Source organism: Fundulus heteroclitus, unplaced genomic scaffold (assembly GCF_011125445.2).
Source record: "Fundulus heteroclitus isolate FHET01 unplaced genomic scaffold, MU-UCD_Fhet_4.1 scaffold_148, whole genome shotgun sequence".
NCBI lineage: Eukaryota > Metazoa > Chordata > Actinopteri > Cyprinodontiformes > Fundulidae > Fundulus > Fundulus heteroclitus.
In genome coordinates this window covers 96,110-111,792 of record NW_023396560.1, presented here as the reverse complement: position 1 = coordinate 111,792, position 15,683 = coordinate 96,110, and the positions used below count along the sequence as shown (strand labels likewise).

The following is a 15,683-nucleotide window of genomic DNA, read 5'->3' as shown; positions in this document are numbered from 1 at the left end:
TGAGCATTTATTTATTTCTGTATTTATTTTTAGATATGGAAGACTTGGTCCTCCATAGCAAAGTCATGCTGTAATCTTAGCAGAAAAACAGTTCTTAAATCTAATCTTTCCACTCTCAGGCTTGATTGTGGGAAAAGTGCTTGTCAAGTCATTCATGTAAGAAAAAACTGATTTGACTGTAGTTATCTCTTTGCTGTTTCTAAGAGACCACTAGAAGGCGCAATTGTGGCCTAAAAGAATACAAAATTTACCAGGCTGTGGTTGAGTAACCTGGCCTGCAAGATCAATTCTCGCAGTGTGTTCACAAACACACAACTAGGTGCAACACACTAGAAATCTGGCTGGCCAGAGTAGTGGTACAGACACTGCATTGATATGGTGTGCAAATCTTTACATTTTAAAGTCTAATAAACAAAATAAAAATACTTTGCAAATAAAAAAAAATCAGCCTCTTTAAGGGTTTTGTAGACTGACTTTTTTTATTATTTTAAGTAAATATAGGTAATGTCTTTGTGGCTCCATTATTCTGAAACACATTATTATATTAAAATCAGTTTGTATTTTTTTTATATCTACCAACCCCCAATGCCCCCCCCCCCCCCCCTACACTTTTACTTTTATAATTCCAGCCCCTATGACATTGTTCTCCTTTCAAAACTACTGATCAGAACCACAATGAAAAACTCAGCTGAGGTGGTAAAACACAGCTTGTGTTCATCAAACCTTAACTCACTTGATCTGTAGTCATTTAATCCTGCTAGGGATAAATGTGTGCCCTAACACCATAAAATGCCTAAAAAAACCCGTTTCTGTTCATTACTGAGACTGTGGAAAAGAGATGGACTCATAATAAAGTAGAAAAGTGCTTTTGGCTGAATAGGAGCTTTTTTTTAGATCTATACATTTAAATGTGTGAAATAATCACTCAAAAAAAAAAAAAAACCAACAGATGATGGTACACAGTCATAAAGACTATTAGTTTAACCTATAGCACAACCAGCGTGTTTTTTATTTTATAATAAATTCAGAGATTTGAGATTACCTAATATATAGAAGTGTATATCACAAGAATTTGCTGATAATATTTGTATTACTTTAGAAGTTACTGCATTAATGTAAAACATTGACATGTTAAGATCCCCCGTTTCCTCTGGGTAAACACTGTCTTTCCTCCACTTTTCTGAAATAACTTTATTTTTTAGAAAACTCCATGCATGGTTTCATTTCATTTGCCCTGGTATTGAGCCAAATCACAACAAACTGTTTGTTGAACTTAGGACTGAATAGGTTGTAGTTTTACTTGAGACTCAAATATAGCTGTTTATGCAGTACTTTCATAGACTGAAGTAGTTCGAAGAGTGTTTCTATGTGCTGCTGTTGAAGTGCACACATATTTTGGAAGCCAAAGGTTTTTTTTAAAAAATATTTAGCTTTTATTCAAGTTAATTGCTCTTATTGCTTTTTTGTTTACAAACAGTTTTTGGTGTCCCTTCACTTTAGGATTCCTGGCCTGACACCTCATCAGATAGAGGATATAGAGTAGTAGCAGTTATTACAGGGGGTGAAGCCATAGATTTGGGAGAGCTGCCAGAGTGCAGCTCATTTTACCCCCTAATCGTTGTCAAAATGTATCAGATAAAACAATGGTATATTTAATTTGGTTACTTTACAAAACAGTATAAAGTAAGAAGATAATGTCAGACTGAGAAAACCTGTTAGTAATTTTAAACATGCAACTAAAAACATGGTATGGTAACCACTAGGGAGGAATGAGTGGGGTCTGGGAGTCTGGTTCAGCCGGAGAGAGGTGAATCTGATCCGAGTGAGGCTTGTGTGATGGACATGATGGAGGGTGAGCACGGTGGAAGGTGAGCAGGGTTCGATCACAGGTGAGACCAAGGAAACAGGAGGCCACACGCTGCCAGCCAGGAGGTTTAGCCGAAGGAAAAAACTTGAATCGGTCTGAGACAACCCTGAAACCGGTAAACGAACCGAAGCAGAACCCAGTTTGGAGTAACCTAGGAAGCAGGAACACGCAAGGTAAAACTGATTCTTCTAAGTCTAAGAGTCAAGACCCCAGGGGAAGCTAGCATCAAACCACATTGGTTAACACTCAGGCTAAGAAGTGCTGGCAGCAGGCTCCTAAAACACTCCTGTCCTGGTGAGGCTTGATGGGTAACACCTGCCACTTCACCAAGCCACCGTTCTCGCTGACTCCATCTAGTGGAGGAATATTAGACTGCACCACCCAGAGGAAACAGTCCCCTCGACCCCGACAGTATTAAAAGCCTAGAGATAAAAGTGTGTTTTGAAAGAGATTTAAAAACTGGAAATAATGAAATAGTTATTTCCATGGATGTCTGCACACCAAGCTACCTTTACGACTAAATTATGACTTACACTTTTTATTTATTTCACAAACAAGAAGTCCGGTTTGAACTGAGCCAATGACACATGGAGCTCTGCTTTGTTTTTATTTTAATAACAAACATAGCACCAAGTGCATTGTGTTTAAAAACATCAAAACAAAAAAGACATTTAACACAAGAAAACACCAAAACAGAGTACCACAGAGGGCTAGAACAAAAGTTGGCTTATATTTAAACTTTGATTGAACGCCTTGAAAAACCTCTTCTTCCTATTGCTGAGTCCATTGCTCATCTTGATTTTCCTGTTCCATTTTAGGATAAATGCTTAGAAAAAAGAACCATGGTGGAACAACTGAGGGTTAACCATGACACAGGAAGAACCACAGGATGAACCAGAACAGGAGCAGCAGAATCCAGCAATAAACAAAGAAACCAGAGACCTTAAATAGTGTGGAGATGTAACTGATGACATAGAACCCAGATGAGTATAATAAAAACAATAAATGGCAGCTAAGCAGGGCTAGCTGAGGAGATAAACAGAAGTTAACAAACTCAAATAAATGAAAACATAGATAATATCAAGAAAGGAAAAACTTAAAACATGAGATCCAGAACTAGACAGTAAAGCCAGAATCCTTATAAGTCTGGAAGGATGAAGATGATAGAATAGCAAAGAAATTACATTTTCATATCAACACATCACCAAATATCCTAATGACTGCTGTCATACCTATTGTTTGACATTAATGTACCAATCAATATGGAACTACATAGAAGAATATATTATTGAACCCATACAAAAGCTGCAATAATCAAAATACAAATAATTTAACATCAACCAAATCATATAAACAGATTCAAGCTTACATACACCCATTCTGATTTGACCTTATTATAATCAATACAGCAAGGTTCAGTTTAGTATTTAATTTTATAAAAATTTCTATTTTAGGAAATTCAACAGAGAGCATAAAGTGACTTTGCAGCAATACACCCAGTTGAACAAACATGTAACGACAATGAACAGTTAATTGTAACGAGTCGTTAACTTTAAACGATTTGTTTACAAAGAAATGTTTCCAAATAATCACCCAAAATTAAAATGTACTTATTTAATGCAGTAGTACATCAAAAAGCAAAAAATACTGTTGTGTTCCTTTAACTAAACCTGACTTGTGATTTCACTTCATGTAGAATGACTTCTTGAGACTTTCCTTTGCCTGTTCTTCTGTGATAGTCTTCCAGACAGCAGGAATGTCAGCAGGCAGAGCATCATACGCTTCAGCAAACTCCTTGTTGTACTTGTTCATCACGTATTTCCAATAATCTGAAGCCTCAAGGCTCACATCTGGACGAATATCCCAGTCTGGATAAATTTTCCTATAATATTTGTAAGGATGGTATTTACTGCTGGTAGCTCTGAGGCTAAAATGCTCATCACTGATAACAAGAGAAGAACAGATGTCAGTAGAGAGTTTATTTGAGCCACCCCACCTGACACGACCTAAACCGTTTGGTCTATGCAGTACAGCAAAGTGTTCAGTGTGGGCTTCTCCACCTGCATCACAGGGTGTTTTGCAGAATGGACACTGTTCACCACAACCAATAACTCTGTTGAACAGCTCATTCTGGGGTTTTACATGGAGATGTGTGAGTTTTGTGTCAAATGTAATGTCTTTAAACTTGTCTCTAAGAGCTTCTGTCATGTCCATCACACATTTGTTGAGCCAGTAAGCAAACTGGTCCTGGTCAGCTTTGTTCAGAACCATTAAGGAATCAAGAGCATCCTGGGAAATGACCAGTTTATCACCAAGTTCTTTACAGATATTTTCTGCAAATGTCTTCAGACTGTCAGTCTTTTCTGCTGTTGCCTTTTCAATGGCAGCATTTATGCAGTCAATGCAGGACTGAAGATGTCTGTCCTCAAACTCACATAATGCTGAATCAGAGGAGAAAATCTCCTTAATTCTATCAGATATCCATGATTTTACATAATACTCATATGACAGAATATATCTCTGAAAGCTTTTGAAGTCACTCTTTGAAATCAGATCCAGTAAAATATAATACTGGAAGGACATCCGTGTGCTGAACTCCTCTCTTGTCAGCATTTTATTAACAATATCAAGACCAAGATGACGATAGACAAAGTCTTCCACAGCAGGTTTCAGACACTGGTCGGTGAATTCTTCAGCTTTCTTCTGGCATTGGTATCGCTCATTAAACACATCTTTGAAATCTGCACAAAACTTGTCTTTGTTCTTCTGCAGACGTCTGTAAGGATCATTTTCTTGTATAAAATCATGCATTTTCTGAAACTTCCTGGCTGCAGAGCCACAGATGTGCTGTTTCAGAGACACTTCAAACTCAATGTCCGTGTCAACATCAGCCTTACTCAGCCTCTCATCAATGATGTGAAGGATCTCCTGGATATAAGTATCATGATAGTTGGTTTTCATCGTGATTTTATCACTGACACAATCATTGCAAGCAGATATGATGCTGTCAGCAATTTCTTGTTTTGCCTTAACTAGATCTGTCTGGGTCCACCATCCTTTTACTTTGTGTTTGACTTGTTCTATATTTCTTTTGGGTTTGTATTTAAAAGAAAACTTCTTTCACTCAGCAGCTCAAATGCATGGCTTCCCTTGGGTGAAAGATTTTTTCGCAACTGATGAGAAACACTAGTGAAGATTTTTGAAGTCTGCTGTGCAGAAAAAGACAAGGTGTCCAGTGTTTCAGCCCACATCCTATTAAACTTTTCTTCAAGTTGTCATTTTTACTTTTTTCTTATGACATTTATCAATCAAAGCACAAATTGCTCTTTCGATTTCTTCTGTATAACTGTCTCTGATTTTGTCAAGTTCTTTCAGCCCCTTTTTTATGTCAGCTGCTGCAGTTAGCTGGATACACACGGATTGAGCAGTTTCTGTTTGATGTCAGCTGCTGTGGTGAGCTGGTTAAACACTGATCTCTCAGTTTGTCGTCTCAGACTCTTTATGTTGTTTGAGAACTCCTCTCTGTATCTTTCAACCAGATAAACACGACCTTCTGGATGCTCAAAGTATTTATTCAGATTGTCAAGCATCATTGACTCCCTTTTGGTCAGCTCTGTAGTTGCTTCACTTTTCAACACAGTGACATATTTTCTCAGGTCAGATATTTCAGTTTTTGCAGCAACTGCCCTAAAATTAGAAATTCTTGTCTCTGCATTGGTAACCCAGGTGTACATTTCTTTTTTGAACTCCCACTCCCATTTGTTGTACTCTGTGCAGAGCCTCATGTATGCATCGGCTACCAAGCTGTTTCTGAAGCTGAAGATGAAGTTTTCATGTTTTACTGCAGTCCACAGGCTGTTTATCCACTCTCTGAACTCCAAGATGTTGTGAGAAGTTGACTCACACTTTCCCAGCAGTTGGATGATGTTTTTCTTGAGCTCATAGACGGTCTCACTGTATCCCACATTGACTGGTGCCATTGGTGGGTTTCCATTCCAGAGTCCAGGAATGTAGCAGTTCCCAGTATCTGGATTGTACTCCATCACATCAGTGAAGTTCTTGTTCTCTTCTTTCTTTTCCATTTTAGCTGCTACCTGGGTCATCTCATTCAGCTGTTCTAGGAGCAGCTTCCTGTCTCGTAGGTTCTTCTCATGGGCTGAAACATCAGAAACGTTCTGGAGAACAAACTGACATTTAGGCTTTTTGCCGACCTCCTTCATCCTGAGGAAAGCATGCACCACTATCTGCAGGATGTCTTTCATTTCTGTTGAATTCTCCATTGCAATAGTGATAATGGTGACGTCACTCAGCCCAACAACCAGTGTTGCCAGCTCATTGTCATGTTCATGGCTGTTATCCAGCTGTGCCAGCTCTGGTGACTTTAAGCCTTCAGTGTCAATAATCACCACAAAGTCACAGTTGAGAACTTTTTTGAAGTCTTCACTGACTTTGATGAGCAGCATGAAGGCTCCTCGAGTGCATCGACCACTGCTGACTGCAAACTGCACCCCAAACATGGTGTTAAGGAGAGTGGATTTTCCTGTGCCCTGAACTCCAAGAACTGTGACAACCAGTATCTTGTTCTGTGGAGACACCAAGTCATTGAGCTGAGAGAGAACGTCACTCACCCATCTGAGAGGTATGTTGGAAGCATCTCCATCTACAAGCTCCAGAGGAAATCCATCCAGCAACAACTGAGCACAGAGTTTGGGCAGATGTTGCATTTGTTGACGTGATAGGTCTGTTTCTGGAAGGTAAAGAGAAGCTTCGTAGATCTGACCCATTTCACGGAAAAAGTGCTCAACTCCCAGTGAGCTGTTGGAAAGTTGTTGGTCAATTTCTTTGATTTCCTTTTTGTTCTCAGAGTCCTTGCATTTTTCCTTGTAAAGCTCCCTTAGGCCCGAAAGTTTTATACGAGACAAGCTATCAAGGTTCATTCGCATCCATTTCAGAAAATAACCCCTTTCTCTGCTGGATATTGCACTAATGAAACGACTCATGAAATCTGACATAGCATGGGAGTTCTGCTTCCTACAAAGCTCTTTTTTTTTCATTCTAAGATTACTTTTATAGGTTTCTATGTCTTCAGAGCCAACTTTTCGAAGACGAAATTCTTCCTTTTCCAAGAAACTCAGTTCCTTCCAGATCTGGCCTTGCAAAGGAAACTGTCTTTCTTTGAATTTAAAAGTGTCCTCAATCCCTTCAGTAATGGCATCTGCATTTTTCTTCCCAGCCTGGCACTCTGGTGAATCTTCATCAATAGAAATTCCCAGATCATATGCAATGTCGGCCATCTGCTCTATTGACATCTTCATCCCTGGGTTGGTAAGTACACTGCTCACAGTTGTCCTCAATTGTTTGACAAAGTCTGCATCATTGGTCTGTTTTGTTTTTATAATGATGTTGTTTTTCGTCAAGTTCAGCTTGTTTGCTATTTTCTTTAGAACATCTGGATTAAAGCTCTTGCTCTTTTGGTTTCCCACCAAGAAGATCTTTGCTTTGTGGTTTTCGTTAGTCAGCAGTTTGCACTCAGACTCCAGCTGATCAAAAAACACAAAAACTGCAGCAGATGTCTGACACAAAAAGGAGAATTGTGTTTCATGTGCAGCAATGTCACCTCTAAGGTTAGCTATAGCCACAGGCTCACTGAAAATGTCCATGTTTTTGTTTCCACAGGGAAGGTACCAGGTCATTTCAGTCAGTCCATCAGATATTTTTCTTGGCCTGTCTCCACACTTCATGTTGTGGTGAACAAAGGTGTCATGGTACTGATGAGGGTTACTCAGAAGTTTGTTGAGAATCTCTGATTTGGACAAGGAGCACTCACCCAGTCTCACAAATGAGATCATTGGAAGATCAGAAAGAACAATTCTTTCTTCTTTGAAGCCCTTTGATGCTGAAAGATATGGAGGTCTGTACTTCTTAACAATGTCTCTCATGGCCCACAGCATGAGGGTGCTCTGTTTAGTATCACAGTTAGGAAGCAGCAGAGGAACAGAGAACTGACACATGGACATTTTTAGTGCTAACTCTTGCTGAACAAACCCATCAGAGCACAGAAAGAGAGCAGTGATTATATCAAGAGCATTAAAGACTTCAGCATCATTTGGGCTGTCAAACAGATCCTCAAAACTGCACTCTGCACTATCTGATGCATCATCACATTTTGTTTCAATATTAGAATCCTCTGAGTCACATGCTACATATTTCACAGTCCTAGCAGTCACATTAACCATCATCAATTTCTTAAGAAAATACATTGGTACATTTGATTTACACATGCCAGGGTCATCAGTAATTGTCTTCTCATTGATCTGAAGTATTTTGCTGAGTGATAGCTTCTCTTTGTAGTACTGCTCCAATCCCAGATCTTCCAAAATGCTCTCAAGGTTGGTTTCTGTAGATCATGAAAATACATAGATTTAATATGCCTGTCAAATAGTGGGTGTAAATTCTCATTATAAACTGTTTTAACTTCTACTTTTAACACAGCACATTTCAATATTACACATTAGGAAAGCATTATTGTTTTACAGTGGAATCAAATGATGTTAACTTAGATTCAAAAGCCAGGGGACATCTAAAACGTCTGCAGTTCAATCACATGATGCAGTTTTCCACCGAGTTCCCCAAATCTATCAATTCCAGGTTGACACCATCTAACACATATGCAGCAACTAAAGGGAGAGAGGATCCTAACAATACACCAACATTCATAGTAATCTGAATATTTTGTCAAACTGAGCTCCGTAAAAACACAGACTGAAAGGCACAATTTTATCAGATAATAACAGTCAAGCTAATGGGTCTCAACAAGATCAACAGTGGAACTGCAGATATAGAAAAGTTACAAGGTGTCACCAACATCAGCAGCAGCTACACTACCAGACATTAACAGCAACAGCAATAGATGTTAAAGCCAATCTTTTTATTCCTAATGAATAGCCACAGTAGCTAAGCTGTCAGGCCTCACATCTCAAAGCTGCAGTAGTATTAGCTGTGTTTGAATGCCACCAGGCCTAAATAACAGCAGAAGCAGCTGCTGTACCTAACCTTTCAAGCAGCAGCAGTCAGTTATCAAGTCTGAACAACAGCAGTATCAGTAGCAGCCAGAGTTCCAGAGCAGCAGGCGCGGTTTAGCTATCAGATATTAATAGCAGCAGCAGTTGCAGCAAAGCTACTGATACTTAGAAATGCGGGCATCAGCGCATGTTAAAGACATTGACAGAGGCAGGCTAAAGCTGTAAACCCAGAACACATCCAGACTGTGTATGCTTAACATCAGTACCATTACTGACTAGACGCAGGAATTGACCCTCAGGTCATATTGCATTAAAATTTTATGTATCATAGTATTTGTTACTCTGACACTTGTCACTTTATCCTTGACAACACATCAACAAAAGGCCTTACCATCTGATCTCTTACTATAGTGATGGACAGACCAGTCTGACAAATTACCGTTGGCTGGCAAATAATTGCAAGATGAGCTTCACATTGCCTTCTTTCCTTGACTTTCAACTAAACCTTAACTGGCGAATGAGTGCTCACATAAACTGGATGCTCACTGGATGCCCAAGTGAATCCAGTGATTAAACTCTCCAAGGATAACTGTCAGTTGCCTTTAGTTGATTGTAGGGCTGGGCGATAATTCAATAACAATATCTATCGATCGATAGACGTGTGGTGCGATAGGAAAAAATAGGGTCGATAAAAACTTTGATAGACAGTTTTACTTCCTTGCTACAGACGGCACGCCGTCACTAAACGCCGCCCTCTCAAACCACAACACACAAAACGTGAATATGTAGCAGCAAGTAGCGGCGGAGGAAACGGTCCCAAAACGGGGTTTTACCAGTTCGCCAGCCTGACAGAAATAAACCACAGTGATTTGTAAAACTTGCAAGGAACCGGTAAAAGCGTCTGGTAACGCAACCCACCAGTATTCATCACGTAAGCTGTTTACACCCGCAGCAGCGCAAGCTGTGCAGCCCCACACGGCTTCGCGTCGTCGTAATTTTCTGGAAGTTCTTCCAAAACAAAGCAGGTATAGCAGCTAAACTGGGCTCCCTTCTTTGTGATAAAATGAAAAAGCGTCCAAGCGGCGTAAGGACATCACACATGCAGTAACGTGCTTCATAGTGATGGACATGCTGCTGCTGTTCTCTGCAGTTGAAAAACCTGGCTTCAAACAATTACTCGCCACTCTTGATCCGCGATATAAAGTTCCAGGACGCAAGTTTTTCTCTAACAGCGCTCCCTAAATTGTGCATAAAATATGATTTTAAATATTTTCCATAATTATCGATATCGATCAATATGCATTTTTTTTTATCGTTAAGCTTTTTTTCTATATCGCCCAGCCCTAGTTGATTGTAAACAACTGATGAAATCATTCTGGTGGGACATCAATGACCTGGGGTCTCATTTATAAAGCCTGTGTCCGCACAAAATGAGGTTTGAAACTTACGTAAGTCACTTTTCAAGCAAAAGTTGGGATTAATAAAGAAAAAAAATACTTGACGGGAAAATGTGCGATCCTCACGGCAAATATGACCCATGCGTACCTCATTTTGATAGAAACTGGCTGCAAATCACCTCGTTACCATCTGCATTTCCAAACTGCATCATGATTCCTCTCAAACGTTCAATTTCTCTCCATATCAGACTTTAATTACAGATCGACTTCATCATAAGCATTTAAAACCGCTGTTTTATTCATACTTGTTCTGGTGACACATAACTATACATGAAGACCTTTCAAATAAATAAAAGATACCTATAATCCATCTTAAATCTTAAATAAAAACAACATTTTATCAGGATTTACTACAATCACATTCCTGTCCCTTATGATAACCAGGATGATATGTATCAAACAATTCCACAGTTAAATTCTAACAATGTGTGCAGCAACTACTTTAATTACTATAAACAGGCAAACACACTTGTGCGTAATGCTGCCTAGTGGATGCATTGGCACTGCGGGGAGAATTAGGAGGGGACATTGGTTTCAGATAGCAAAGAAACCAATGAGGATAGCTGGCTAAAAGGCCACTTTAGACTCTGAGCATTGTGTTCTGCTATAACCTACAGGGGACAGTGGCTACCCCCCAGGTGCTGAGGTCCTAACCTGCTAGTGGAAAGGAGATGCGCTCACAGCCATGCAGAGCGTAGCATCCCAAAAGGTTCCTAAACCTCTCATTCTTCAAAGGTCTCCCTCCCTCCTCAGATTGTCAGTCTGAACACAACGCCTAAGAGGAGTGAAGCTGTCTGATGTTTAAAGCAGCAATCAAGTTTACATTTTAACAAGTTATTTTAATGTAGACATCTGTGCTTTTACCTCTGATTTATACATTTAAGAAGCTCCTATCTGTGTTTTTTCAGGTTTTTTGCTTCGTCATTAGCATTCATGAGGTGCTTTGCATTCACCATTTATGGTTAAATCTGGGTGTGGAGGGCTGAACCTGAGGAGGAACCTGGAATGAAACATTTAGGTTCAGCTGTGTGGATGATTTTATAAATCGTTTTCGTTTTGGTGTACGCAATTTTATTTTTTGGCATACGTACACTTTTAGTATGGATCATACACAAAGTTTATAAATAAGACCCCCGTTCTATTTGTGTCATGTTTCAGTCTCCAATTCTGCTTTTGTATAACTCAGAGTTCCTCTTTGATAAGATAAGAATTCCTTTATGGTCCTGCAGTGGGGAAATTTAGGTGTGACAGTGGAAAACACACAGGCAGTTACACACAATTGTTAGCAATGAAAAAAAGAGAAAAAGAACCAACTAGTCTAATGTAAAATTAGCTGTAAAGAAACATCAAAAGTAGACGATAAAAAAAGTAAATACCAGAGTCAATGACTATTGCACAGTGGTAATTTTTTTAACAGTGGAAAAGACTCCTACACATGATACTACTGCGCAGCATCACCCCGAAGTAGCTAAAGCATGTGCAAGTTACCTTGGCATCTGGGAACAGTGTAAATAGTTAATAATTAGATCAGAAGCTGTGCATTCATTATCAAGATGTAAACAGTTATTGAGTCTATTGTGAGCAGCAGAGATTATAAAGTCTGACTGCAGCTGGGAGGAACGACCTGCAGAGAGAGCATCTAGGATGCAGTGGTTTGTTTCTAAAAGAACTCTCTAGCTCTGCAACAGCTCCATGCATGGAGTGGAAGTTTCTATGTCCTAAGGCAGTGCTGTATTTTATCCTTTGTTTTGACTGCCGGGATGAGTCTGACTAAAAACTCTTTATACTGTTGTTAATATTATATAGTTCATAGGGGTGGCAATGTTCAAAAATTCCAGTTGTTAAAAACAGTTCTTATGTTTTTAACTGTTTTAAAATGTGAAAAGGATTCTGGGTAAATTTCCGAGTGACATAGACAGTCATTGAATAGACTGATCCTTACCATCTGTTCCAGCTTCATGCAGGTCAGCCCCAGAATTTTCCTTAAGATGAATAGAAGATCATAAATATTTTATCCAGTATAACAGGTACAGTATTTTTCATCATTCATTTGAGGCAAAATTGGTGTGTACCTCCATTGTGAAAGCAGATTCTTTAACGCTACAACCTGCTTGAGGATTCAGACAGCTTCTCTCTGAAACATGAATGAGACAAAGGATTCAACAATTATTTGCAACCCAAACTTCCTCCTTGATATTGATGATCCTACACAACCCCTAAGTAACAATATTGTCCTTCTGATATTCACATTTGCCTGAGTGAAAACCTAATTTCTCAGGCCTGGGTAAAAGAATACATCAGAAAATATGGTCTGTTTCATTCACCTTAAGAAGAAAGACTAAGGGCAAAAATTTAATAAAACAAGTCTGATATAAAGAAAAAAACATTTGCACAAGCACAAACTGAAAATTCCACATGCAAATATTCAAGTTAAAATTCAAACCATACATTTTTTTCATGTAAAGGCAGAGGGCAAGCCTTCATTCATGTGTTCATGTATTACTTTTTCTCTATATTTGTTCATCATTAATAGCACACCAATTCTGTGTATCTCCGAGGTCGGTCGTGTTTTTCTCTCCTCTCCAGCTTTCAACCCCATCCCCCTCTCCTGCTTTGCTATGTCTTGTCTTTCTGAGCACTTTCTTCATATCAACGGAACTATGAAAAACATGGATCTGGTAAGCTGGTCTCTCAATGGTATTGATAAATTTTTTTCGACGGGTAGGCAACGAAAGGGGGACCCGTCCGGTCCTGATTTGACTTATTTTGGGGGAACACCCTATATTCTTGGATGGAAAACATTGTGTCTTTTCGACTTTGTCTTTCCTGGACATTTGAAACGTTTGCATGTTTGGACTCAGGATACTTGGATTTCTACTTATTGGATCTGGTGGATTTTTGATGTGTCAGCAAATACAGCAGATGTCGGTAGCCATTTGGCCTTGATCAGGCTGCCGGCTGCATATGACGTGCTCACTAAGGCGGTAAACAGACAGTTCTGGAAGGTGGAGCAGCAGAGCCGAAAAGCTGGACGTGCTGGTATGCAGACTGGCTTCAGTGATTGAACTCAAAGGGGTGATGGGATAAAATCTGGAAGTGAAGCGCGGAAAAGCCCAACAGTTAGGAAAAGTGGATTTCACCATTTGGAGCCAGTTCACGGAAATATAAACACTTTCACCCAAACAGACACACATAACTGATGCTCATATAAACTGATGAACTTACACGCGACTAGTCTCAAATGTTTACCTTCTGCTATATGTGTCTCGTCTATTTGTGCTTTTTGTGCAAGAGGTTTTTTAAGACATTATCTTAAACCTTATCCTGTTATAGGATAAAGTTTGAATTATGTTTTTTTTTCCCTTCCACCTTCCTTTTTTTTGTGGCCTCTATCTTTTCACAGCAAAATGGCAGCGCCATGTGGGCACCGTGTGGTGCCTACATGGCGCCACACGGTGGTGCCTCAGCAAATGCTCTCCCCCTGAAATGTTTGTGATGTTTGTTTGTTCATGTTATGGCGATTGTACTGAAACAACAATTTCCCTCTGGGATTATTAAAGTATGACTGATTCTGATTCTGGTGCTAAAGGCTCCTGCTCTCGTCGCAACACTTTTACTTTTAGATTTAGAGTTTACCAGAAACCAAAATTTTGGAATCATATTTAATATTAGCAAACATTTATTTTCAAGCCTTCTTGGGGACCTATATTGTACAGATAATCTAAACTCAAATCTTAGATCAGACTTTTCACTTCTTAATGTTTTTAAGGATTCATTTCCATGTTAACGCCATGAGGGTTGAAGTCATTAAAAATAATTCATTACAGTTTGACTTTGGTTCATATGGATTTGATGTGGAACTGATTTTCTTTAGTTCTTTTTAATTTCTGTAAAACAAATCTACTGGCCTATTGATTGATAGATATACCTATATAACAATATCACCTAAATTCCTGTCCCATATCTGTATGACATTAACGGGAATCCTGGCCTTTTATCCTACTTAAAGCATTAGTCACACCTCTGGATATGCAGTATTAATTTTCATCCATACAGGATGCTTTGTCTGACCGAACAGTTACATTTTTGTGTCTTTGGACAAGAGCCTTTTTTTTCCCACCCATTAGCTGTGTCCTCTTCAGGGCTTGTGGCAAACTTTGATTTATACTTCTTTTATCTTTTTTTTTTTTTTTTACATAATCAAGTCTGAAGTTGTTGCTCATGTGGTCCATATTGTATTTTTAATGTAAAGCTTAGAACAAATTTTCTCACTTAAGATGTGAATCTCTGCAGCTCTTCCAGAGTTACCATATTTTTCGGACCATAAGGACTATAAGGCGGACCGTTATTTTCATGAGTCTATGTCTGTTTTTGCCCACAGATAAGCTGCACCGGATTATAAAGTGCATTAAATAATTGTCCCAAGTGTGTAATATCACTCCACCCCTCCGTGTACACAGTTCTTTCTGAAAGGGAGAACAATCCATCTTTGTTGGAAGGACAGAGTATTTGGACTACACTGCCCTGTTTCTAACATTAGGCAAAATAAACGTAACTTACACAATGAATTAACTTACTTGGTCTATTGTTGCTAGCGCATACTGCAGGCACAGGCTGCCTTACAAGAATGAACTTCTAGTTTAGACATTACAGTCAGGCAGTCTTGTAGACAGCTCAGGGGTTTGATCAGGTAGTGACACAGTATACATTACAGTAATGCTCCGAATATCCATTAAGAGAGCAGCTTTGTTGCTGACCAAAGTATTACTTACACATTTTAACAGATTCTTGAGCAAATGGTACCACAAAAAAAATCTGTCAGTAAGCACAACGATAATCATATATAAGGCACACCTGATGACAAGAGGCACCATCAATTTTGTGAGAAAATGTAAGGATTTTAAGTGCGCCTTATAGACCGAAAAATACAGTACTATGAACCTCTTGGTTTCTTCTATGGTTACGCTCTGCTTGCTCCACCGGTCAGTGCAGGTGGATGCAGAGGTGCCAACAGGAATTCTGGTCCCCATAACAAAAAACTAAAATCACCCAAAAAACTTCCATAAATATATTAAATGTTCTTTTTGGGGGCCGCTGCCAGTCAGGGACCCTTAAAATCTTCCTAACTTTACCCCCTATAACACACCCTGGTTGGATGGCCTTGGCTTTGTAGGTTTAACTTGTGTAATCCTATCTCCTTTATCAGATTATAGACTGAAGAGTCGCTGGTAAGATGTCCAGGACTTCTCATAATATTTTTATAACTGCCATAAACCTCTGCACAGCTTTCTCTCTGATTTATAGCTTTGCTACTTTCTCTTTGTAATACTGTCTGTT

The 15,683-nt window shown here is 39.1% G+C and overlaps 2 protein-coding genes across 2 annotated transcripts in view; both read right to left on the bottom strand.

Annotated features, from left to right (window-relative positions):
* Positions 1-2,439: 2,439 nt before the first annotated feature.
* Positions 2,440-5,118, bottom strand: LOC118558692 (interferon-induced very large GTPase 1-like). Its single transcript, XM_036129236.1, has 2 exons — positions 5,083-5,118; positions 2,440-4,984 (listed from the first exon to the last, which is right to left on the bottom strand). The coding sequence occupies exons 1-2, from the start codon at positions 5,116-5,118 to the stop codon at positions 3,551-3,553; spliced, it is 1,470 nt and encodes a 489-aa protein (XP_035985129.1). The 3' UTR covers positions 2,440-3,550.
* The window catches only part of LOC110369387 (up-regulator of cell proliferation-like), a 33,876-nt gene continuing 23,088 nt past the window's right edge, over positions 4,896-15,683 (bottom strand). The window contains exons 3-5 of the mRNA XM_036129232.1: positions 12,419-12,480; positions 12,289-12,328; positions 4,896-8,264 (exon numbers count right to left, since the gene is read on the bottom strand). Coding sequence (XP_035985125.1) covers positions 5,269-8,264; positions 12,289-12,328; positions 12,419-12,480 — 3,098 coding nt within the window. The 3' untranslated portion in view covers positions 4,896-5,268. The remainder of the gene's footprint in view (positions 8,265-12,288; positions 12,329-12,418; positions 12,481-15,683) is intronic.

Excerpts from the sequence above, each read along its gene's own strand:
- LOC118558692 (XM_036129236.1), bottom strand. The coding sequence starts at position 5,118 with ATGTGGGCTGAAACACTGGACACCTTGTCTTTTTCT. Across the intron at positions 4,985-5,082 it reads TGGACACCTTGTCTTTTTCT|AAGTTTTCTTTTAAATACAA; the intron begins GCACAGCAGACT and ends GCTGAGTGAAAG.